This window comes from Clarias gariepinus, chromosome 2, assembly GCF_024256425.1.
Source record: "Clarias gariepinus isolate MV-2021 ecotype Netherlands chromosome 2, CGAR_prim_01v2, whole genome shotgun sequence".
NCBI lineage: Eukaryota > Metazoa > Chordata > Actinopteri > Siluriformes > Clariidae > Clarias > Clarias gariepinus.
Window position 1 is genome coordinate 22,982,943 of NC_071101.1, and position 26,058 is coordinate 23,009,000.

Sequence of the window (26,058 nt, forward strand, 5' to 3'; positions counted from 1 at the left end):
TGTTCCTTTTTTTAATCAAAGCGTCCCACTGTTGTCAATAGGTTTGAGGAAGTAACACTTGTTGCAGCACACAAAACCATTCCGTAATGGGGATTTCATAGACCCCTGTTAAGTGCTGCTTTTGTTGTTTAAAGAGCGTTTAGTTTTATCCACAATCTTGATTAAAAGAGTATTTAGATTGGATTAAAAGTGGTATGTTAGTATGTTATTCAATACAACCAAAAAACAAAAGATCACATTATGTTTATTTACCCATTACATATGCTGATCATTAAAGAGGTAGGACACCTAACTGTACACCCACATGATTAATCTCCAGCTTTATTCTAAACACTGTCAAGTTGACAGAAAGGATCTGAAATCATGTTAGTTAAAGTGTGTAAAAATTCAAAGCAATTAGTGTATATAGCTTATCAGCAGCATCACCATCACACCCTTCACAATTCTATTTTGATATAGAAATGCATACAACATAAAAGCAGTGGCGGTTTTAGCAGCATTTTATCTCTTAGGTGAAAGAAATAAGTGCAATAAAGTCAGTACATGTGATGTTATAGGTGTAGTTTCTCTCTCTCTCTTTCTCTTGCACGCACACACACACACACACACATATATATATGTGGTAAAAATGGAGAAGTCAGAAGCTTTCAGATTCATTTCCCCCTGGTCAGCATGTATGTGTGAATATCTGTGATGGATCATTTTCAACAATTGGGCTCTTTCAGCTGTAGTCACAAAAATAAAATTTACTTCCAACTCTTGTGATTTCTTGTGTTTGTGTTCCATATACATTCATGTATAAATATGTTTATTAACAGTCATGTGGAAACAAACAAAATCTGTTCAGTCTGTTGCTGTCTGACTACATGACTGATGATTTTAAATGTCATACTGGTGTGTGTGTGTGTGTGTGTGTGTGTGTGTGTGTGTGTGTGTGCGAGCGCGCGTGTAAATGCGTTTGTGCTCTCGTGTTTTCCCAACAGTGTGTTGCAGGGTATTTTTTTGGCACCACAGGAAGTCCGTTACATCTGTTCACACTGACTGTCTCTGTTGCACAACAGACCAGAAGAGCTTCATCCTCACTCTAACTGTTTTCTTAGTTTAACTCATCTAGCAACAAAGAAAACAATACACTCAGAGCTTATTACCTGCCTGAATACCCTACACACTTACGCTAACTGCTTTCACCCCTACACATACACACACACACACACTGATACACAAGCACTGGGACAGATTTTCTCTTCATGCAGAGGGTGACCACACAGAACGTGAAGTACTGCAGGCCTGGGACTTGATTGACAGTTACATGTCTTTGTCTTTATCTCTGTAGACAAACTTCCTGCCAGCAAGGAGCTTGGGACCAACTGTAACCACACAGTACTGTGACATACAACACAGGTATGAGAAGTTCACTACAGCCCCCACACCTCTCAGCATCCCTCTCTTCTGTCCATGTGCTCAAAACATGACTCCACAATTATTGGCACCCTTGGCTAAAAGAAGCAAATTAAAAATATTAACATTGTTGCATTGATGGCTCAGTGTGTTAAGGATCCGAGTTACTGATCGGAAGGTCAATGTTTCGAGCCCCAGCTCCACCAGGTTGCCACTGTTGGTGCCTTGGGCAAGACTTTTAACCCTGTCTGCTCCATGGCGCCATATAATGGGTTACCCTGTGCTCTGACCCCAGCCAAATAACGAGAAGCTGGGATATGTGAAGAATAAAAAAAATCATGATCTGACGAAAAAGGCTGAACTTAACTTATTATAACCACCCTGGTTTTGGGTTCCCCTTGTGCCAACAGGGCAGCTTAGGTCCCTCGGGGCATTATTTCACAAGACTGCTGGGTGTGTACTCTAACGTTTGGTACTAGCATTTTTGCAGCAGATCATTTTTATGCTGTTGGTTATGGGGTGCATTGGAATTGTTTGGGTCAGTGATCTTGGAATGTTTCCCTTCTGAGCTCTGTACACACCAGGGTGTGGTGAATTGGGTGTTCTGTGCCTTTTTATCATGGCCACGATTCAATTTATTCAGTGCTGCATTGTTTTTTTTTGTGGGATCAGACTGGATGGCATGGCCTTTGGTCCCTGCAGGCATGGGTGACCCTTGGGTTCCACAGTTCCTGTCCGTAATTGATAATCAGTGTCAATGTGCTAATGTTTTGTGGTTTTATTGTTATGACTGATCAATGTATATTGTATATGTAATATGGACTATAGTACTATTAAAAACACATAAATATATTTTACAAGTAGTGCTATGTCCTTGTTAAAACTGCTTTAAAAATAAAAATTTCAATTAATAAATAAAATAGTAAACCACTTTCCATATTGTCAGGTAGAGATTTTTACTTGAATCCCTGAAATCTTTCAGGTATTCTGAAATGGTGATAATTCAGGTTTTTTTTTTGCTTCTTTTTAATTGGGCCTAAAGAAATTATCATATGATGCTAAACATATAATGTATACTATTTACAATATAAAATTTAGTTTTGGGACTAGAGTAATATTCATTCATTCATCTATACTGCTTATATTGTGTACAGCGTTGTGGGGCCCAATTAACCTATTCTGCACATCTTTGGAAGGAAACTGGAGTCCTTGGAGGAAATCCACCAAGCATGGAGAGAACGCGTGAAATGAAACCCTCGACCCTTGAGGTGAGAGGCCACAGTGATAACCACAGTGATGCCACTGTGCTGTAATATTCTTGCAAAATTCAGAGCTATGTGATGGATGGAGAAAAAATAGAAGAATGTAGCAGGGAGCATAATCATATTACTTATTCATTAAAAATAAAGATCCATTATAATCACGTCAGACTGGATAAACCATTATCTGATACACAGCTGTGTAGAGTCTGTTTTGTCTCCATCCTCTGGCCAAATGCGAGTACTTTATAGCGTTTTAAATCTTGCTTTGACAAAGGAAAATGAATTATTTAGGTAAAACCCATAGTCAGATTTAAAGACTATTTATTTCTAATCCTTTTTTTTTACATTGTTTTTAGTCCCTTTTCGTTAAATGTAATGATAAAAAGAATAAACAAACCTGCATTAATGCGAGAGCAAAGAAGAGGTGAAAACAAAGAAGATGAAAAAGACAGAGCACACAGATCACACCCTGGGGAATCCCTTAATCTCCCAACCACCCACTCCATCTGCTCATATAAAGAATTATAGTGGTTTAATCACAGATATGTGCACCAGGTCTTAATGGCGCGGGTAATAAACCATGTGTGCAATTTATTCCTGAGCTCAGATACAAATGGTTAGTAGCGTGAGTGATGCTCCAGGAAATCAGGTCAGCTAGAGACAGACATTTCAACAGAAAACGTGTCAGTTACTACAAAACAGGTTTCTGTCGTGTCATTTCAGTTGCAAATTGTAGCTTCTCGAAATGATGGTGATGAATTCAGACAGAGGAAACCGTGGTGGTGTTCGTGTGTGTGTGTGTGTGTGTGCGTGCACTCAGCGTCCTGATGCTCGGACGAATCGCAGGCGCTTTCATCAGCAGTCTCCACTCGCCGCATTGGCTGTCTCTCCAATCCTGATCTCCAAACACCGAGCAGCACGGCTGAGAAGGAAAACAACATGTCTGTCTGACGAGACCTGCAGGGACCGTGTGCACAAAGGCTCGCCTGCCCCCGCCATGTCCGGTTTAAGATGATATGGGCTACGCTGGACTCGGTGGTGGGCGCGCTGCTGAAGAGGATGCTCGGGGGGGTTTGAGCGCGCGCCGCGCATCTCTCCGGAAAGATGGCGACCATGCGGGTGCTGACGGCGTGCGGGCTGCTGCTGGCCTTCTGCGCGCTGGCGCTGCTCGCCGTAGCCATGAGCACGGACTACTGGTACGAGACGGACGCCCGGCGCCACCGCGAGCGCTGCAAGAAATACGCGGGCAAGCGAACGGACCCAGGATACATCTACATCTCCAGCCAGAACCTGCCGCTCCGCGTGCTGCCCCAGCGGTCCGAGCGCGGCGGGGCGACGCCGAGGGAGAGGCGCGAACTGCTGCCGCCCTCCTCGGCCATGGAGTCGCGCTGCAGCCGCAGATTTAACTCGACGGCCACGGGCCTGTGGCGGAAATGCCATAGAGAGGGCTTCGACCAGGAGAACGAGGAGCTCATCTTTAAAGGTGAGACCTTCTGGGACGCTTACAGCAGGGCCCAGCTTAGCGCATCAGTCCATGACGGTGCAGCAGCTCGATAGAGATCAGGCAGCTCGTTAATTAGCAGGGGGTGGTGCAAATATCATACCCACAGGAGAGGCGACGCAATTAGGGCGAACGTACACCAGCGAAAGCTCCAGCGTTGAAGCAACGCCTACAGTGTTTACTTACATAAGCTGGAGATAGTTAGTCTGTATTCGGCTTACAGTCGGTGTAGGTGAACATTACAGAGCATAAGACAGTAGACAGTCCTATTGGTGTGAATGTAACGCTCTCTTTTTGCTGCGTAAAGATAAATAGATTATGTGTTCAGTGCTTCGCAGAGCTCCGGCGCTATCCAAGGTGCTGATCCATGCAGTTACAGTGAGCACAGCTTCATACTTAATCACAATCTTCACTGTTTTTAGCCAGGTATAAAAATCGCCTAGGTAGAGACAGAAGCGATTTGGACTGCAAATTGAGTTCACATTATTTATGCTCGCATAAGGGATATAAATCAGACAACATTAAATCTGCAAGAGGCATTCCATGTATATGGGCTTTTATTCCTGAGCAAGCATTTTAATCTTCTGGTTTCCTTCTATTATTAATGCAACTCCTCAAATTAGGCTGTTGTTTGGCATGCCTTCTAAAAATGCTTCCTCAAACATTTATTTGTCATCGTATTTATTTGTCACACATTTATTTTTGGGTCTAAAATACAAAGTCAACACACACACACACACACACACACACACACATCCTTAAGCTTGTACGACTGATGTAGAGTTGAACCTCATCAGTTCTAAACTCCCAGAAGGTCAATACTTATTTAAGTGATCTACAGTCGATCCTTAATGTATAAAACCTTAGAAATTATACCATGTTGTCCAGATCATTAGAAATAACCTTAAGACTTCTTAATTTAACATGCACATATTATTAGACTTTAATTTATGTGATCACTTCTGCTAATCTGTTGTTATATGAGTTTCTTAAAGTTACTATAATTTAGTTTCTTAAAATGAATGTTTTTTTCCATAGGTTTGCTCCAGCGCTGTACGCCGGTGAAATATTATTATTCCTCCTCAAATATTCCACGCAATCTCCCCACCAACATTACGAAGACGATACGGCAAGACGAGTGGCATGCTCTCCGTAAGTTATCTTTTATGGCATTTGGCTGATTGGCCAGGCCAGGACCAACTAATGCAGTCACATAAATCAGAAGGAGAGCTGACTGAGAACTCTTGGCTTCTCTGAAATGAAAAAGAAGGCGAGAATACTCACTCCTCCTGCTAACCACAGCCATTCATGGTGCTCATTCCTCTTGGCTGATTTCACGCCTGCCCAAGCACAGACAATTGAACAAGCTAAAAATAGAGCCATAGAAAAGAGGGGAATTGCACTTTTCCCTCAAAGGGAGAATAGTGCTGATGTGATTCTAGCAACAGATTCTGCATGATTGTTTTAATGAATTTGCAACACCTTCAATAGTCTTTTGTCTGTTGTCATTCAGAGGAAAATGATAAGATGCCTTCAGAGTGAGAAAATCAGATAGTCTTACAGCTGTACTTCGCTATTGTGAATGTGTCACTGCAGATTTGCAGAGGATGACTGCAGGGTTTATAGGCATGGCTGTGTCTATCATCCTGTTCGGCTGGATCATTGGAGTACTGGGCTGTTGTAAACACAACGAGTTGATGCAGTATGTAGCAGGTCTGCTCTTCCTAATGGGAGGTATGTTCTGTGTTCATGTGTACTGCTCCTTTGCGCCACTAGATGGCAGAATAGTATAAGGGTTAAAAACTCAATTTAATAGAAGGAGCAAAATATTACAGTGCAATTAAGATAATGAACTATTGATACTATTATTACTAAACAAAACCCCCCTGAGAAGCACTTTAAAATCTGTTAATTTAGCCTTTTTTTTTTTATTTGGTCAAAATCCAATATGAAGCGTCATGTCTTCCACTTACTTTCCTTAGATAAAACTTATAAATGATTTAAAAACTCAATTAGTAGTAATGAGATCAAAATTATGTTTTTTCATATTTACCAAAAAAAAACACCTTAATTTTATTTTCTATAAAGTTAAAAGCCTGGATTAAAAGACTCCCACAGGCAGTGTTGTAAATGGTAATGATGCAGAAAGCATACTGTACAAGAGCTCAGAATAGAATTAATACTGTGTTCTGTCACTGACCTTTTAGGAACCTGCTGTATCATCTCTCTCTGCACGTGTGTGGCTGGGATTAACTTTGAGCTGTCTCGCTACCCAAGACAACTCTACAGGCTGCCTGAAGATATCAGTCATGGCTATGGCTGGTCCATGTTTAGCGCCTGGGGTGGCCTGGGCCTCACACTGTTAGCAGGATTCCTCTGCACACTGGCTCCATCGCTCCACAGCCCTCAGACCACCACTGTACACAAACCACGGCAGGAGAATGGCATGGTGTGACGGACTTGACGAGCGCTCACCCAGACGAGTACATTAACCCATAGAATATACATACCACAGGCTGCCAGACACCACCTACACAATCATGTGCATGTATGTCATGGAAAGACAAACTGAAGGATTTAATTTCACTGAAGAACATGCACACACACACACACACACACACACACACACATGCTTGCACATACCAGGCTCCTGTGAACCTCTTCAAATCATAACAGCCTGGGTAAGTTTATAGGGATGATGAGCATTGAAAATAAACAAAGGAAAAATATGGAAGCAACGAAAACTGAACCTGCCATGTGTTTGGCTAGAAATGAATTTAAACAAAAGAGAAGAGCACAAGACGAGAACAATATTCTGTCTCAAAATTGGTCATTGGGATTGTCTTTTATTCTAAATGTTTTTTTTTTGTTCACATGATAATCTGTCTGTCTTCCTCGCTTTCTCTCTTTCTCTCTCTTTCTCTTTCCTTCTTAACCTGTCTCTTGCTCTTCTGTGTATTTCTGCCCCTCTTCCCATTGCTTTATTTCCTCTCCCTGAAGGAGCTGAAAAACTTTTAGTTAGGTAAAATGTTGTCTTGGCGTGTCTTGGCATTGCCTGCCTCGTAGTGAAAAAGAAGAGGAAAAGAAACAATGGACAAAAGAAACACTATTTCAAGTGTCTTCCTGTACATGTTATTTCATTTGTGGTTTCAGCAACTTTATGACAAAAAGCAAAAAGAGAGCAAGCAAAGAAAACCCAGAAGAGAACTAGCTTTGTGGAGATAACCTATTGTTCTGATACAGTATGTGTCACTATGTACCACAGACATAAAATGACTCGGATAAAGGAACATTTGAAGGGATTTAACAGCAGTATTATAAAGGTTTGAAAAGGTGAGGGTTGTTTTGACACAATTTAGACAAAAAGACTTTTATCTAATAAAAATGGTCAAAATCATACATTTGTTGTCATCCTGAAGAGAATATTGTAACACTGTATGCAAGCAAAGAATGATTGTTATAAAAGATAAAACCATGAATTGAGCACATTGACTCGTTGTACATCTGTGAGTAAAATATATAATGTGCCTATATGAGACTTAACAGACTCTATGAATATGAAAACATGAAACTTTTTTTTAAAGGAGGTTCATTAAAATTGAAATAAAATGTGTGACAGAAAAATGGGAAAGACGTTTACAATGGTGAATAAACTTTTTTGGCAATACGGATACCCTGAGGTTTCAGCTGAATGTGTTTTACAAGGCTTTCAAATATTTTGGACAACAAGGTCTGTACTTTGTAGACAAATTTTTCCATTTTCATCCTTGTAAAAATTCCACATGTGCTCCCACTGCAAACAGCTAGAACATGGCAAATCACTGCTCAAGCCGTTTCACTAGACCCCAACTTTACCACAGATTGGAACCCTAACAAAAGTGCATGGGCAACAACCTCATACAGTGTGTACATGCAACCACAAGGCTGGGATTATTGTGAAACAATCAATATACAGCATAAACTCTAAAGCCGACAAGAAATGAAATGTTTTTATGTGTTTTTTTAACCGGGCCTACAAGGATTGCATCTTTTAAAGAAACAAAAATGCAAAATGTTTCTGCTTTTATTTATTTGCTTACTAATTTGACACCAAAAGTAATAAGTCTTAAATTTATGTAAGCCAGGTTTAAATGGAACAAAATGCATAATATTCACTAGGCTTAAATGATTTTTTAAGGTTGTATTTGCCTAAGAGTACAACCCATTCTGATCAGATGATTTTTATTATGTTTTTACACACACACACACACACACACACAAATGTATAATTACAAGAGGGGGTACTAACTTTTCTACATGACAGTATGCTTCATTGAATCCTCTTCACTCTCAGTCCACACCACTCTTGCTGTTCACAGGCCCACACGTCTTCCTCAAGGTTCTCCTTGCTCTCATTAATATATGGCATCCTAAAAATCATCAGGGAAAATTGGAAGGAGGGGCATTTGTCTAGTAAAAGTAAAATTCAACACTTCCTTGAGCAGCACAACTGAGAGGAAAAACTACTTGCACTGGATCGAAAAAGAGACTTTGTTACAGGCTCAAGAATGACAACCTGGGCTGCACAACACGGGTGCATGTCTAAACAAATTTGAGTTGAGTTTTAAATTACTTGCAAAATGGCACAAACCCACTAACTCTATGGTCACACTTTTTGAGGGGGAGGTTGACTAGGAGGTTAGATGAATAAATTCTATTTTTTTTTTCATAATAAATACAATCTGGTAATCTTTATGTTTATGAACTTTCTGATAACTTGCTGGAAAATCAAGTTCAACACAACAACTCATAATTATAGGGGCATAACTGCAATTCTATATCTTCATAACATCAAGAACGAATGAAAAGTCAGAAACAAAGTTTTTTATAAAGTTTTTACATTTTTACGTTGGATATACATTACATATAGATTACAATGATAAATGTGTAAATCATTTTTATAGTTATATACCTATTCCCTTTCTACTGTACATATTCCAAATATCCTGAAAGGGTATATCAAAGTCTAGTCTACATAGCAAAGTAAAGAATGCAGATAAGGTAGAAATGTAAAGAAGTACATTTGGCTTATACGTACCCTAAAGAATTACAATTAATGTATAATCAGTTTAATAGCTGATTAATTAAATATGCAAATGTGCATTTTTTTTTTACTTTTTTTTTTTTTACAACCCTTTCCAAAATGTTTCTTAAAAGACATATTTCACCACATAGTAAGGGATAATATAATTAAAAGGGATAAAATAGTAAAATAATTATGGAAGAAACATGACTTTTACAAAACTGACAAGAAAGAGCCCGAGCTAATAGCAAAAGTTTCTCTAATAAATTTTGACGAGATATAAAGTGGCACATCACTGAGTATTCAAGGTAGAGTTTACTGTACATAGGGCCCCTTTTTGGAACATGGCGATCATGTGATTTTTCCATGTCATATAAATTAGAAAACATTAATCCTATTAATATCTTAATATATTATAATTAATATAATAAAAAAAATGTCACATTTATTTTGTACCTTTATACTCCCAAAATCATTTTATTTATTTATTTTTTCATATATCTAATGGCAAAAGTCTTAGGCCCCATATTATCATGGCTGTATGTTTATACAAAAGATCACTCACTATTTTTTAAACTGATCTGTCTTTGCTTTCTTGATAGGTATGTAAATGATTTTCTACATATAATGCAGACATGATAAACATATATAACATTGTACATTGCACATATAATTTGTGCCAAAGATAATATGGTGACTATGACTTTTGCATAGTAGTTAATAAGTCAAAAAAGAAAAGAAAAAAATCAATCTTTAAATCCCTCTTACAGCTCTTTTCCCTTTCCTGCTTTGGCCCCAGCATTGGGCTATTACAGTAAAACTAATGTGAACTATATCCAGTTCAGTACGCTACAATTCCAGCTTGAGGAAGTGGTTGTAAACTCAGTTCTGGTATTTCACGACTGTTTGTCTTAAAGTAACAGTTGTCTGACAATAAGTTTTTGTCTGTAACATAACAGCTAAGGTTGAGTGTTGAATGACATTTCCATAAGCAAAAGTTGGTTTTGTCTTTACATGTTTTTTTTTTCTGACTTGGGAAAGATGGCAGTCTTTTTTTATCACCCACTGAAGCACACAGCAAACCAGAATGTTTTAGAAAACCAACACAGATTTACTGCAGAAAAACCTCGCCTCACTTGTCCTAGTTAGTAGTCACTGGTCATAAATAACAGTGCTACAGTATCAGCATTGTCAGATCTGAATGAATATTGTGCACACCCTCACACATTTAAACTTTTATTTTCTCTGGCTTCAATTCTGGATCTGAGACCTCAGAGCACAAATTCATTATATCATCCATCAAAACACAAAAGAGCCTATTCATATAACACTCCTTCGCCTGCATCTTCAATCTATTTTTTTTATCTAAGGTCATCTTCAATCTATTTTCTTTTGTATTGTCCTTAGAATTTGGTCTTAGGACAATAGTGTTGCTCGAGTACAAAATGTCAATCAATATTCATATATGAGGCTGAAGACTGAAGGTCTAAACCAAAGTTTAAAGTTTAGAATATATATTTCAAGAGTTCAGACCTTCAGTGACATTCAGTAGTCATGTAAATGTGTGAGTGGTGGGGGTTTGGTGATGGATGTGTCGATGGGGGTTGCACTGTGAAGGAGCTAGAAGTTGAGTGTGTTTGAGTTGGGGTCCTCTGGGGGAGAAAGGCTTTGAGGTGAGGCAGACAAGGGACAAGGGAAAATCAGAATCACACATTTCTGTATATTTCAGATTTCCTCACAAGCTTGCTTTTGTCCCTCATGCTTACATTCTGCTGAGTTGGGTTTTCCTACTTTCTCGCTATCAAAAGTTACTGTTGTGTTTTCATCTCTCCTGCTAACAATTCCTCTTCTGTTACAGCATGATTGGACTTTTCATGTGGGAGGTGCTGCCCCATTTTTCTTTCTTTTCCTAGTGTGCATTTGGGCTTTATCCTCTCAGGCCCCAGTCCCAGACTGTGGTCTATACAGAGACTGCGTTCAGTGGCACTCACATACACAGGATGTTTCCTCTCCCACATCTCCGCATGACACAGCAGCAGAGATCCAACTTAACTCAATTGTCATGCCACTAGCTTAGTAACACAGAAGAATTCATTTACTGCATGCTAAAAAAAGACGCGTGAAGGTTGTAATGAAAGTAATGATCCTTTAAGACTGAACTATACACTATATTAATGGTCAATTCACAAGAAAGAGATAAAGTATTATACAGATAAAATGTTCTTTTAAATCACAGTCCAAGACATCCTGAGGTAGCTGCAGTTGTTTGTTGTGAATGTGTGTGAGTGCATGTTTATAGAGTCAGCATGAGGCTGTTATGATGAACACCGGCTGCTGTTTACGAAAGTGAAATTCTAAGAATGCTGATTGTATCTCTCCCTTCTCTCCCACACACACACACACACACACACACACGCAATGCACAAACACAATATTTATACATGCTCTCTTTCTGTCTCTCTGACAAACTTCATACTGTTACACACACACACACACACACACACACACATAAAAGTGCCTCTGTCTCTTTCCAGCAGTAGTGCTTTAAGGCTTAACAGAATTTGCTACATAATGAATAACATTTAAAAAGCTGATTTATAAAGCAAATATGAACAAATAAAACCCAATAAATGGAAATGTATATTTAGTTTTGAGATGTTTGACAATGTTTAATAAATATAATGACATCTGGCATTTTTAAATGACTACAACTCAAAAACTACTGTTCTTTTGTGGACAGGAATTATCAGACAAATCAAAAGCAGAAGGATTTGACCACACTATCATATATCTCTTCCCTGTCTGGGATTGCTCTAAAGAGGCCATAGATAAAGTGAAGAGGCCTTAACCATCCAAAGAACCCTTACAGAACATTTTTTAGGGAATATGCATCAGACTGAGTCAGTTATTCTTCTGTTGACACACATTTTTTAAAAAGTGTGTAAGCAATGATCTTTTTTTACCATATTTCTTTTTTTTCCCCTTTGTTCAGCAACCAGAAACCACATCCAGATGGACAGACTTATGCTCCCGACGAATAGAGACCAAATCTGCTGACTTTATGCTGTCAGCAATTTCACTTTCCTTCTAGGTCTAACTAGAAATTCGGAGAATAACCATACAGGAAAGGTTTTGGTCCTTCCCCATGGCAATATGGATAGGCACAATAGCGTGTGCATCTCGTTATAGTGTTTAGTCTACATGTTAACAAGATTAACACAAAAAGTGAAATAAATCTCACAGCGGAAAAAAAAAATTATATAGGGGAAACTCTAGCGAGGGCATGCAAAGGGAAGAACGGGTCATTTTCTTTACCATACCCGATTTGATTATTCCTCCATGTGGTGTAACAGGAGAAGGTACACGTATTTCTCTGTGGCACAGGAAATACCTTCTGACTGGACGAGCTTCCTGAGGACCACTGATTCACCATCTTGACTCAGACCTGAATCAGTCTGGGGGGAGAAAATCTCCACTGACCTCTATGTGTTAAATAAACACACCTGAAATGTCAATCAGACAAAAGTAAGTCATAAAACAATGCCAGGTTTTGTTTAACCAAGTACACGATTAGACGTGTTTATAAGTATAAAGAAATCACAAAAGTGTAGGAAGTAAAGATTGTAAATGACAAAAAAAAAGCAATAAGTCATGCGACTATAGTGTGTGTGTGTGTGCCACATAATAGTATAACATAAGTCTCAACAGAAAAATGTTCAGATGCAGTTTTCCTGTGGTGTCTTCAAAAGCATCCTCACAGCCCTGACATTTGGATGTACAGTACCTACAGTACGTGAGTTTAAAGTTTGAGAAAGATGCGCTAATCCTTTAAAACAAGTCTAAAGCAGTGCTTAGGTCATTAGATGTTCAAGTACTCGTTTTTAAGTCGGTTTAACCTAGTGCCATGACTACGGATGATGAGAGAGATGAGCTCGTGTTTGTCCTTGAGGCCGGATGAGATGTCCAGTGTCTCCTGCAGGGAGCTGCTCACACTCAGCATGGGGCTCATTAGAGTTTTGGTAAACTCCTGATCCTCTCTCAGATCCGTCTCCTGGCTTTGCTTGAATTTCACCTCCAGCTCCAGGAGCGATTTCTCGACGCCGGAAAAAGCTTGAGTTATCTGCTCGATCTCGTTCCTCAGGTACTTGCTGTAGGTGTCCTCTCCGTCCAGGTCGTGGGAGACACTTCTCTCGAGACTCTCCAGTACTCGTGCCGAGTCCTCGACCTGTTGCTTGATGCTGATGAAGTCGTCGCGGATCACCGAGTCCCGGTCCTCTTCCACCAAACACGGCGAGCGGTCCAGCCACTTAAACAGCATCTGGCATTTCTCAGGGTCCTCGGTCTCCTCGTAGTCGCCGTCCGGAACGAAGAAGTGGTGAAAGGTGCCGTTAGATATCTCCGGCTGCAGAGGGCCGCTGTACGTCGCCTCATACACGGGCAGTGAGAGCAGAGCTAAAGCTAGCGGCGGGAAAACAAGCAGCATCATCCTCACAGCTCTCAGCACCGCGCGCGCGCCAGGCAGGGAGTGATGTGCTGGCGGTGTGTGTGTGTGTGTGTGTGTGTGGAGGAGCAGAGAACCACAGCGTTTTTTTTTTACTCCCACAGTCCTCCTCAAGTTTCTCTCTCTCTCTCGCTCTCTCATATGGTCTAACATTCTACTGCCACTGAAAAGAGTGTTTGTACTTAATATAGATGAAGATAAAGAGACTTTATTGGTAGCTTTCAGAGTTCAGCAGCATTAAAGACAAAGTAAAAATAAGACCATAAAGTAGAAAAAAGATTATACATTTAACAGTATATACAATAAAGATTCATCAGTGCAGTAGGACTTGGATGATACAAACATGTACTGTATTATAAGTAAGAGGAAATAGGTAAGCACAAATTATAATGATTGTATATACAGTCCTGGATATAACTGGCATGGGGGTGTAGTGGTTAGTGCTATTGTCTTTCACCTCCATTATCCGAGTTCGATTCCTGCCTTGGGTCTGCTTGCATTTCCTCCCTGTGCTTGGTGGGTTTCCGCCCAAAGACATGTGGATTAGGCATTGGTTTTTCCAACTTACCTGCATTGTATGTGTATGTGTTGTATTTGTGCCCTGTGATGGATTGGCACCCCATCCAGGGGGTAGCCTGCCTCATGCCTGGGATTGGCTTCAGGTGCCCCACAACCCTGTGTACAGGATACTGAGTGAGTGGGTCCTTGTCTTGTCACTATGATCATACATGGAAGTGGGAGCATATACATCTAAGGATTTTTTTTTATTAAATAAATCTTATTCACAATAATATTAATATCTTATAAAACAAGTTAAACACTAAAATCATGAAACAATAATCACTTATAATTAATAATATGAAATAAATACTGTTCATTCACCCCAAATGTCACTGTTGTTACTGTTACACAAAAAGAGTTTTATTTTAAAATACATTTGACAATTTAAAACAAGCAAATGTAAATGTATTTTAAAATAAAAATTATTTTAATTAATTGTTCCAGCTTCAGTGGTATGTCAGATGTCTCTCTTTATTTGTTTAGAATTATCATAATTTATTTTGTTGTTTTATATGATATATAAATATATATAAATTTGATAAAGCTGTGTTAAATAGATTTACAGAATAAATCCAGTTTATTGTGAATGGTTATTTAATTTATTTAACTTTTCGCTATGAAACTTTTTTACTTAATGTGTTGCTTTTAACAAGAGACGTTGTCACAAAGCACTGGATACAGATTGCTAATAAAAGAAAATCTACAGGTAAAATTATCCACCGAAGTACTGGGAAGTTTTGAATATAAATTGTTTTTTTAAGCTGAAAACTTTAGGGTATGCATATGGGATCATCCATGCTAAACGATTCATGTAGGACCATACATGGTAAACTTCTATTAATAAGCTATTAATGTGCACCCACCTTCAGTAGCACAAAGTACAGAACAGTCTGTGCAAACATAATGGATCAGGAGTCAGGTAGCGGTATCCCATCAGGCAGTAGTAGTTCATGTACACCACAATATCAGCCACAATATTAACAACAAATAATGTTAGCACATTAGCACTGATGATCAGTTATATACCAGTAAGCTGATGACAGGATCATCAGGCACCCCAGGCTCATCTATGCCGGCAGGGACCAAAGGCCATCCTACTCAGTCTGATTTACTAAAGGTGACTAAGAAACCAATAAAATAAAAACAAAGATGATTTAACCCCTGATTCCGTTTCCTTTGGTTTGTCTGTAATGACGCTAGTGCAGGAGTATGTACATTTTTTTAAATAATTTGACTTGGGAAGACATTGATATTGATACCTCAGCAAAAACAAGTTAATGGTTAATGTGTATTTTCATGTCATTCGCACTTTGATGCCTGCCCTCAGCAGTTTTTTACTTGCCAAAAGAAAGAAATTCCTTCAAATCATTCACACAGAGATCATAGTGTCTCAATCACTGACAAAGAGTGAACCTTCTGGGAATACAAACCGGGAATATTTTCTCATATTCTAACAACAATAATAATATAACTAATAGTGTATATTATCATTTACTCCCAATGGGACCTCCAAACGGTGCTGTGGAAATGTTCCAAGTATGGGACTATGTGGTGTTTGCTTGCCTGTTTGTGGTATCTTCTGGTATCGGAGTCTTCTTTGCCATAAAAGAGAGGAAAAAAGTGTCGTCAAAAGAATTCTTGGTCGGTGGACGACAGTTAACTTGTGGTCCAGTGGCACTCTCTCTCACAGCCAGCTTTATGTCAGCAGTGACTGTTATTGGAACTCCCTCAGACGTATACCGCTATGGGGCTTCGTTTATTATCTTTGCCATTGCCTACACATTGATGGTGATCTTAACAGCAGAGCTCTTTCTTCCTGTCTTCTACCGGTCAGGCATCACCAGCACATATGAGGTAAAGCTATGAAAATTTCTATATTGCACCATGCAGGTATGGAACGGTATAGTCCTTCATGCTCTAGTGTTGAACAGATAACACAAACATCATAAAAATTGAAAGTAATGTGTAAATCAAGCATCAAAATTAAGAAAAAGTTTGATGTGTTTGACTCATTGCTAGGAAGTTGGTACAAGATAGGTTGGTTTAAGAATTATTTGAAATTGCTGACATTCTGGGAGTCTGTAGTTTATATAAAATAGGGTAAAAAGTGTGAGAAGAGGGTCTGCATGCTGACGCACTGTGTTAATACGAGAGGAGAATAATCAGACTGTTCCAAGTTAATGGAAAGTCTATCGCAATTTAAATTTTTTAGTAGTCTTTATACATGTGCTAAGCAGAAAAGCATCTAAGCAAACTCAAAACATCAAACATAGAAGACCAGATCAGATTCCACTCCTGTCAGCCAAAAACAGTTATCTTAGGGCACAGTCCAAGGGGCTCATCGAGACTGGAAAATTTTAAATAATGGGGGAAAACTGGTATTTTCTCTAGTCTTCAAATGTCCAGTTTCAGTTTCTATCCACACATTTGTTACTCACTTAGTTTTTTTTTGCACCTTTTTGTGTAAACACCACAGACTGGTGTGTGTGTAAGAGTCTGTATGTGTGAAATTCCAAGGAAATCAGCAGTTTCACTGAATTTACAGAATACATAATTTTATCTAATATTTGATATGCACGTCATCAATCAGTCATGGAAACCACTAGATGCGTGTGCTTTTTTCCACATAGTATCTTGAGCTACGTTTCTCTAAGATGGTCCGTCTAGCTGCTACTGCAATTTACACAGTGCAAACAGTAAGTAGGAATCTGTTGGCTTAAACAGATGAGGTAACAATAATTAATTCCATTTAAAGATGAGACCTGAAACCATGTTAATGCCGTCTTACAGATTTTATACACAGGAGTGGTGGTGTTTGCTCCAGCTCTAGCTCTTAATCAAGGTAAGTTCATAAAGACCATACAGCTCTCATCAGAGATTTATGAAATACTTTAAATGACAGCTATACTTATCTTCTGTTTGCATCATGGCATATGTATTAGCTTAGCCAACATTTAAATGTTATTTACAAATACACAACCCACAGTGACCGGGTTTAATCTCTGGGGATCAATATTTGCCACTGGAATTGTCTGCACGTTCTACTGTACACTGGTGAGTAGTTATTTAATGGATTACGTTTTTCGTTTATTTCTTTAAAAAGAAACACTAAAGTTACTGTTTAGATAAACACTGTAACCATCTATGGTTTATACAGGGAGGATTAAAGGCTGTAGTTTGGACCGATGCCTTCCAGATGGTGGTGATGGTGGCTGGTTTTCTTACTGTGCTGGTACAGGGGACATATAAAAGTGGAGGAATCAATAAAGTCTGGGAGACAGCACATGCTGGTCAGAGAATGAAAGTCTTTGAGTATGTATCACCTAACTGTACATGCAAGGGTGTGTCTTCTACAGCATCTATAATTCTAACATTTATGTTTTAGTACAGCAAGTTAAAGTAATGGACATTACCAGTAGAAAATAATAAGCCTTTAAAATATCCCTTTTCGAAAAGAACCATTGTTGCATTGTTTGATCTATACCTACCACTGAACTTACTGCCTAAAGCAGTAAAATACACCTTCTAATTCAGTGGTCTTTCCTGACTATTATTTCTTTCCACATTGAAAAACTGTGCTTAAGGCTTCCAAAATATGCATATGAACAGTTGATATTGAGATGTTTAGGTAATGCTTTAATGTACTTTTTGTGCATGTATTCAGGGAATTATGTCCAGTTTGCTACTGCTTAACTTTGTATAAGTTTATAGACACCATTACACACTATCATGAACTATATACCATGTACTGCATACTGCGCTGTAAAATTGCATCTTAAAACACAAGTTATTTGTTACTTTTTTGATTTTCTTTGCTAAAGAAATCAACACTTCACAATAAATGTGAGTTATGCAATAGAAATACAGTGAAGTTGTGCCCTTACCATACATGAAGTTTCAAATAATACACTTAATAATAAAAGCCTTTAAATATCCAGTAACACTTTTAGTGATTAACATTTAAATCTATTTTTAAGGTAGCGTATTTGCCAGACTTAATTTCTTGCTGGTTTTTTTTTTCTAGCTTTGACCCCAGTCCTCTGAGACGTCATACCTTCTGGACAGTCTCTATAGGGGGCATGTTCACATGGCTAGGCATCTATGCTGTAAACCAGTCTACTGTCCAGAGGTGTATTTCCTGTAAGACAGAGGCCCATGCTCGCTGGTTAGTTCCTCTATAGTAAAATTTATTAAAGGAAAGATTACCATGGTATCTAAGTGGCATCACAGAAAACCTTTCAAGGACCTCAGGTTGGAATTGCTCCCACTGCTATCTGGGTCCCAGAGAGCACAAGGAATTGCGCTCTCTGGCATACTTTAGTATAGATGAAATCTGTCAGCCCATGGAAGTGGGTGGGTAGCACTTTTTTCTAAGTGTGTTACGCAACCCAGATAAGAAGAAGGGCGAGTGTGTGTCAAAAATGATCTGCACTCTGGTTATATAAAATTTTTTGTTGGTCGTATTGTCTTATCAACGCTTTCCGTTTAAGGCTACTGTCTACCCAGTCGCTGCTGTGCAGGTGTAAATGTGTTACATTTTTCACAAAAGAAGAGCAGCGTGTAGTGATTAATTTTGGTGTACCTGGTGCTGTCATGTATCAAAGACTTTAGCACAGTATGGAAAAAAAAATTTGTCGCGAAGAAGTTTATTTGAATGGATAGAAAAGTTCAAGGAAGGCCACACAACCGTTACCATAACCATAAAGATGGAGCCAGATCCTCCATCCACATCCAAGGTTTATGACATCATTGAGCATAAAGCATCTTCCCTATAGTCCTAATTTGCTCCACTGGACTTTCACCTGGTTGTCCCCTGAAAGCAACTCTACGGCCTAGAAGGATGAAGCTTCACTTCTGATGAAGAAGTGAAGACGGTGCTGTATTTGTGGCTCACAGCTCAGTCTAAAACATTTTTAATGAGACATACAAAAGCTTGTTGAGAGATGGACAAAGCGTATTGAAAAACAAGGAGGTTTTCTAATTAAAATAAATTCTATAGCCAGAGTGTGAATAATTTTTGACTCACCCTTGTACTTCAAAAATTACATTTGGTGTAATGTCATACTTCGCATGAGGCACATAATCTTGACATTCCCCTTTTGGTACTATGATGCGTGAGAGCTGACCGGTGGGTGGAAATTGACTAAAACAGGAAGAATATGACTGAACAAACAAACAAATTAATTATACTAGTCTAAGTGATTGCTAATGAATTATTTTTACTTTCTATTCCCTTCAGTGCGCTGTATCTGAATCTGCTGGGCCTTTTGTTGATAGTATTCTGTGGTGTGGTCTCAGGACTCATCATGTACACTTTCTACTCCGGCTGTGACCCCTGGACAGCTGGCTTTGTGTCAGCTCCTGACCAGGTGACCCTATTATGTCTTTATTATGTATGAGCTGGACAAAAATGTTTCCTGATTGTAGCATTTAGCTGTTGTAAGCATAACTATGAACATCTTTACAGCTTATGCCATACTTTGTACTAGAAGTATTGGGCAGCTTTCCGGGTCTGCCTGGGCTGTATGTGGCTTGTGCTTTCAGTGGAACCCTCAGGTAAATAAGCAGCTGATTAAATTTGCTGTTGTTGTTTCACACTTTGAGAGGCATTTGGTGGCATAATGTCTGATCTCTATTTCAACTGAGACATCAGAATCCATGAAGTTAGAAATGAGAAAATGAGTTCCTGCTGTTTGTTGGTTTCAGCACAGTGGCTGCCAGTATCAACGCTTTGGCCACAGTGACGTATGAGGACTTTGTAAGCCAATGTTTCAGAAACCTCTCAAATAAAGCAGCCATGTGGATCAGCAAAGCCCTGTGTAAATGACTTTTTCCTTTTTACGTTTTCTTGCCCACTTCAGCTAATAGTTAATTGTGGTGATGCCTCAAAATAACAAAATAATCTAGAGTGGAGCACTTTTTAAAAAGTTATTTATCAGATGTGTGAATTTCATGGTTTGTAGCTGTACACTATAACACTAGAAAAGCAATAAAAATGTACAAAATGTGAATATAAAACAACAATAATTAGAGTAAAATGGTTTCTGATATGTGAAATCTGAATCCAATATACTCTTTGTTGGATACAAAATATTCTCCATGTCCCCAAGCCATACCAGGGATATTTGAGAAGGCTTAATCCATCCTCAGACAGTGATTGTGTTCCCTCCTGCAGGTGTGGTGTTTGGAGTGATCTGTACCAGCATGGCAGTAGCAGCATCCAACATGGGAGCAGTTTTGCAGGTGAAAAGGCAGCATCACATATTGTACTGCACTGTTTGATAGTTTTACCATTATTTATACAAAGATGAAGGTCTAAATGCATTAAAAGATTTCACACAAACCAACTGAGATTAATCAGTTGCAATCTGCTGTAATGCACACACACACACTGCATACTGAAATGAAATAAAATGAAATGAAATTATGCACGCAATAGACTTGGAAACATTACTAGTAATTAGCTAGGGGCAATCATTTACAATAAACAAAGGTTTATGGTGTGTATTTGTAGTAAACCAGTGGTTGAGGGCAGGTTTTTGTGATAAAAGTCTTGGGAGCAGTCTTGTGTGTCATTATTTGCCAGAGGATTCTGGGAAATGGAGTTTTTGTTTACAGACAGATCAGATGTGATGGATACATTCCTTCAGAAATGTTCCTTGTCTCTGGGATGATACCCCCCAATGGTATACCTTTTTACCTAGAAAGTACTCTCTAATAACTCTAATAGCGATTACTTTAACAGGACTATAATTAGTTTTAGTATTAGTTGTTTTTTTATTCTATTTATTTTTTTATCTTGAGTACAAGTTGCAAAATGTGTCAGCCCTTCAACAACACAGGGTAACATTTAGTACTGTTTTTTAGATTGTTGAATGTCAAACTGTTACCAGAACACACTTAATAACATAAGATTACATGCATGCAGTTAAAGTCTTATCAGGATACAGTCCAGATGTAAAATGCATGAAAAGACTAAAGGTAAGCAGATTTGATTCTTGTTCATTAAATTCTATTATTAGAGTAAAGTCTGTCTTTTCTCTGCTCTAGGCTGCTCTCAGTATCCATGGTATGTGCGGAGGGCCGACTCTTGGACTCTTTTCTTTAGGAATTTTCTTCCCTTTCACAAATACTATGGTCAGTGCAAATCCCTACCTACAGCATAGCACATGCAACCTATTAAAACCTTTTCTTCGGTGCTCATTTCTCATTTTTGACAAGGTGTTTGAAAGAGGCACAGGGTAATTGCAGAGCATCAGCAGCTAATTGTACCATGCTGTGTCGTGTACTCTGCCCTCAGGGGGCTATAGGAGGTCTGATCCTGGGCATTTCTGTGTCCTCCTGGGTGGCAGTGGGAGCCTTCATCTACCCTGCTTCCATAAGCATCTCCCAACCTCTGCCTCTGAGCACAGAGAACTGTAACCTAGTCAACAAAACATTTGAAACCTTCATTCAAACAGACATCCCAGATACAGGGTACAGTAGATCATGCTTATACTCTACAACTACTATTACTACTACAACAACAAAAGCAGTGAATTGATGAATATGTTAATAAAAACCCATTAAATGATTACTCCCTCAGTTTATTACTCTGAGTATGTTAAGAATTTTAGGGGTTCCCTGTTTAAAAAAAAAAAAAAAAAAGATAATTAACGAATAAAAAAATAATAACGTTTTCTTAAACTGCTCTTATTCTGGGTATACTGCCCTATTTCAGTTAGTTTACTTGGCATTGTAAATTAGCAAGCAGTTTTATGTAAAAATCTGGGTCTATTTTCCATAAGAAAAGAATTTGTAGTAATGTAATATGGCTATCATTTCTTCTCATCTACAACATATCACCTTGGAAAAAATATCCTCATTGTTAAGTAACCAAGATGCTTTTTTTTAAGGCTCTAGTTTTGGACTGAAAACAGATTTGGTGAACGGTTCCCTCATGCCTGTTGTACTATAACTGGCATTATATAGTCACTTATTTAAAAGAATATTGTTCTTGGAAATAAATTTTTAAGTGAGTTAAACTCACTTTTAAAAGCATTTTTTAACACAGGGAAACAACATTCTTATTATCTGAAGTATTACACTAGATGAAGATTAGTCTGAAAAAGCTACTCCCTAGTACTCCCTCTTCACAAGTACATTTTAAAATATGCTATAAAGAAAAAAAAATCTCATGCCAAAAAACATCAAGGGCAAAAGTCATTACAAGAGTCACTATTATTATCAGTAATATGTAAAATAAAAATTGTTTATGTCATGTGCAGATCTGTGCTGGCTGAGTCCTGGTACTCCATGTCCTATCTATACTACAGTACAGTGGGTTTTCTGGCAACAGTCATAGGAGGCCTGTTGATCACACTGATAACAGGTGAGACAGGTTTGGTAAAGCAAAGGTGAGCTTTGTCCATAGCTTCTCCCTGAGAGCCCCATCCAATTTTACAGTTAAGTGTTATACAGTACCTTGACAGAAAATGAAAATAAAGTTGTCTGGCACTGTGTCTATTTCAGAAGAGTCAAATGAAGCGGACAAGACTTGAGACTCTATTATTAGAATAGAATTATTATATATATTATATTACAGAAATGTTTTCTGTCTGTTTGCAGGCCCCACCAAGCCACAGGAAGTGGAGCCTGGGCTGATTCGGCCGGTGTGTGACTTGTTCTGCTTTTTCTCAGAAAAATACAAGACCATGTGCTGGTGTGGTGTCAACCATGCAGAGGACAAATTGGTGAGACTCCCGGTGTACACTGATTAAAGAAATCAAAATGTGCAAATGTGGAAGAACCGAATCATTTACAGGTCTCAAACTTTTTTTTCTAGGAATTGGATACTGTGGATTTTGGAACAGCGTGGGAGAATCACCAAGATCAGGACATTAAACATGAGATCAAAGATATCCATCCGAGTAACACGATCCAGGATGACGGTTACAATAATACAGGCTTTGTCCCAGATGTACCTTTTCGTGTTCTGGCAAAACAGCTATAATCTGTTTTATATATATATATATAAAGTTTTCAAAAATAACTATTCAAAACAAAAAGGAGTCAAACACCCAACATGTCAATTAAAAGATACAGTCAATGATTTATTACAGAAAAGAGTGATATCCAAATTTTTTCTATAGATGTTTTGTACATTTTTTTTTACATGTAAACAGGGATGGTGTAAACAAAACACGCTGTTGATATTATTTATGTCATCATATTAATCAAGTACAAATCAGAATGCACTGAATGTGGTATTGTACTGAAACATTCTGCATGGTACATCCTGGGCTCTTACAGGTCATCACCAGCTCTTTTGGTGACGTAAAAGGTCAGCGGGTGGTCAAATATCTTATCCTATTACCTCAGTGAATAAGCATCTATTGCTTGTTTAACATATTACCCGTCATTAGTCATCATAATTGTGCATATCTTACTAATGCATAATTGACATCAAACTTTCTCATAACTATATTCAGCGTTATTTTCTCTGTAAAACAACTCGTCTTTGCCATTGCATCTTATATAATACCTGATTAGAAAATAGATGACGCTCCATTTTTGCTAATTCAACTGAAGTTTGTGTCACAATAACAAGTGCTCTTGTTCCTAATGAAATAAATCTATTTTAAACATGACCTTCGAGGTGTACTGCATGCTTTTTTTTAACCGTGTTAAAACTCTGTGTTTTTTACGTTTCTCCAATATAGGTGATATTGTTTCATCAACAAATAAACATTGTTAGAGAGGTCAGATATTAAATTCCAAGGCTGTTGTAACATTATTACTTGGAGAACTAGGCCGATTCAAGTGTAAGATGATCTAGTTGAGAGTGACCATAATTGACAGTTGTGCACTTGTACAACAAACTGATCACAGATCAGATAATCTTGGACTAAGCAATGCACTCCATGCAGACTCCACAGCAAAAGTGCACCAGAACACATACACGTTTCTCAGAAGAACCAGACAGATGCAGCCTTCATGGCTGGGATCATGCATAGATTACCAAATACATCATGGCGAAAGAACGGCATGTTACAAATCACACGCTGCTTTTTAGGCAAAAAAGTACCAGAAGTCGTTTGTCACCTGAAATGACCGGCTCAATTTACACTTAGTTTTAGTGTATGACTGCCATCATAAATAAATAAATAAATAAATAAAATATAATATAATAACCTGCTTTACCTTTACTTCCACTGCATCAACTTCTCATCTTACAGTCTTGTGCTGTTTGGTAAGGTACGGGGGAACGATCCATGCTTATAAAGTGCTCCTTTCTTCATAGCGATTTACGTTTACACTGTATATGCTCATGCAAAAGTGCAATGTTCCATATTTTAGAATGTAGATTCTAAATGCCTGGGCAAAAACGATAGAAATTTGGTTTCACCTGCAAAGACTGACAGGAGGGCCTGAGGAGAACAAATACATCACCTTGGGGTCTGGCGAATAAAAAAGTAAGATAAGTGACAGCAGCATACGTTACAGTATATAACACAGCTGTTTGCTTTCTCTCATCAACTTACATACAGGTATACAAATAAAGCGACTGCATACTTTATAACCAAAGCAGAGAAGAGAAAAAAAATTAACTCTTGTGTTCTGATGGCTACATAACAATGGGTGTACACTGGGTATAAATAAGAATCAACCACTTTAAAATCATAACATTTTGTTCTAGTCTAAAATGAAGACAGACTGTTTTTGTTTTATCCAGATGTTTTTACTCAGTGCAACTTTTAACATCTGAATGATATAAAAACAACATGTCAGAAAAAAATAGGAAAAAATATATAGAAACACTGATTTGGGAAAGGACCACTCCTAAAAATTTGTAAACTCAATCAAGTGAAGCTTATCACCCTCTCAACAGCAACAATCCATTTGACTTTCAACTGTGATCAGCTGTGGTCATTTTGATTAGCTCAGCATGAAAAGCTGGAGCATTTCAGGCCTTGACAGTGCCACTGAAGCAAACAAACTATGGGTGGCAAGGCACTGTTTAAAGATCTCTGGGATAGAGTTCTGCACAGCCACATGTAAGGAGATGAATAAAAAAAAAAATCAAAGGCGTTATCACGGGCTAAAAGCACAGTGAAGGCTATTATTAAGAAGTGGAAGGAATTTGTTGCAACAAAGAGTCTCCCTGGATCAGAAGTTGATCCAAACTGAGAGCCAGGAGGAAACTGGTCAGAGAGGCTACTGTACCTCTAAAGCAGTTGCAGGAATTTATGGCAATTAGTGGGCATTGTGTCCATGTGACACCATTGGAGGATTGCAGGAAAAAAACTTTTCCTTACGAAAGGCCACATGTAGTCACGACTGAGCTTTGCAAAAACGCATTTTGAAGATTGTGGTCAGATGAAACCTAAATTTAATTTTGGCCACAACATCAAATGACATGTCTAAAGGAAATCCAATAAAGCTTACCAAATAACGCTTATCCAAGCTTATCCAAATAACGTCAAATCTACAGTATAGCATGGAGGTGCTCCTGTAGGTGTTTCTCTGCAGCAGGGACTGAAGCACTTTTCAGGATAGAAGAACAATGGATGGGGCCAAATACTGCCAAATTCTTAAGAAAAACTGCCAGAAAGTTGTTGCTGGGAAGAAGGTTTACCTTTCAACATGACAATGACCTAAAGCACACAGCAAAGCTGACCACACAGTGGTTGAAGGAGACAAAAAGTGAATGCTCTTGCATGGCCTAGTCAGGGCTCAGACTTAACACACATTGAAAATCTGTGAAATGACATGCAGTCCACAAACGGTCACC

General features: G+C 38.5%; 3 protein-coding genes across 3 annotated transcripts; 2 read left to right on the plus strand and 1 right to left on the minus strand.

Annotated features, from left to right (window-relative positions):
• The first annotated feature begins 3,570 nt into the window (after positions 1 to 3,570).
• On the plus strand, positions 3,571 to 7,644 carry tmem276a (transmembrane protein 276a). Its single transcript, XM_053484059.1, has 4 exons — positions 3,571 to 4,143; positions 5,200 to 5,313; positions 5,758 to 5,895; positions 6,369 to 7,644. Exons 1-4 carry the CDS (start codon positions 3,765 to 3,767, stop codon positions 6,614 to 6,616), a joined length of 879 nt encoding a protein of 292 aa, XP_053340034.1. The 5' UTR covers positions 3,571 to 3,764; the 3' UTR covers positions 6,617 to 7,644.
• A 4,222-nt stretch (positions 7,645 to 11,866) lies between these two features.
• On the minus strand, positions 11,867 to 13,921 carry fibina (fin bud initiation factor a). Its single transcript, XM_053512360.1, has one exon. It carries the CDS (start codon positions 13,875 to 13,877, stop codon positions 13,083 to 13,085), a length of 795 nt encoding a protein of 264 aa, XP_053368335.1. The 5' UTR covers positions 13,878 to 13,921; the 3' UTR covers positions 11,867 to 13,082.
• A 1,751-nt stretch (positions 13,922 to 15,672) lies between these two features.
• Positions 15,673 to 23,914, plus strand: slc5a12 (solute carrier family 5 member 12). The gene is made up of 15 exons (XM_053491232.1): positions 15,673 to 16,139; positions 16,916 to 16,981; positions 17,076 to 17,127; positions 17,272 to 17,339; positions 17,443 to 17,597; positions 18,310 to 18,450; positions 19,525 to 19,654; positions 19,753 to 19,841; positions 19,992 to 20,104; positions 20,461 to 20,528; positions 21,336 to 21,422; positions 21,586 to 21,761; positions 22,553 to 22,656; positions 22,893 to 23,017; positions 23,110 to 23,914. The coding sequence occupies exons 1-15, from the start codon at positions 15,786 to 15,788 to the stop codon at positions 23,275 to 23,277; spliced, it is 1,896 nt and encodes a 631-aa protein (XP_053347207.1). The 5' UTR covers positions 15,673 to 15,785; the 3' UTR covers positions 23,278 to 23,914.
• The last annotated feature ends 2,144 nt before the right edge of the window (positions 23,915 to 26,058 follow it).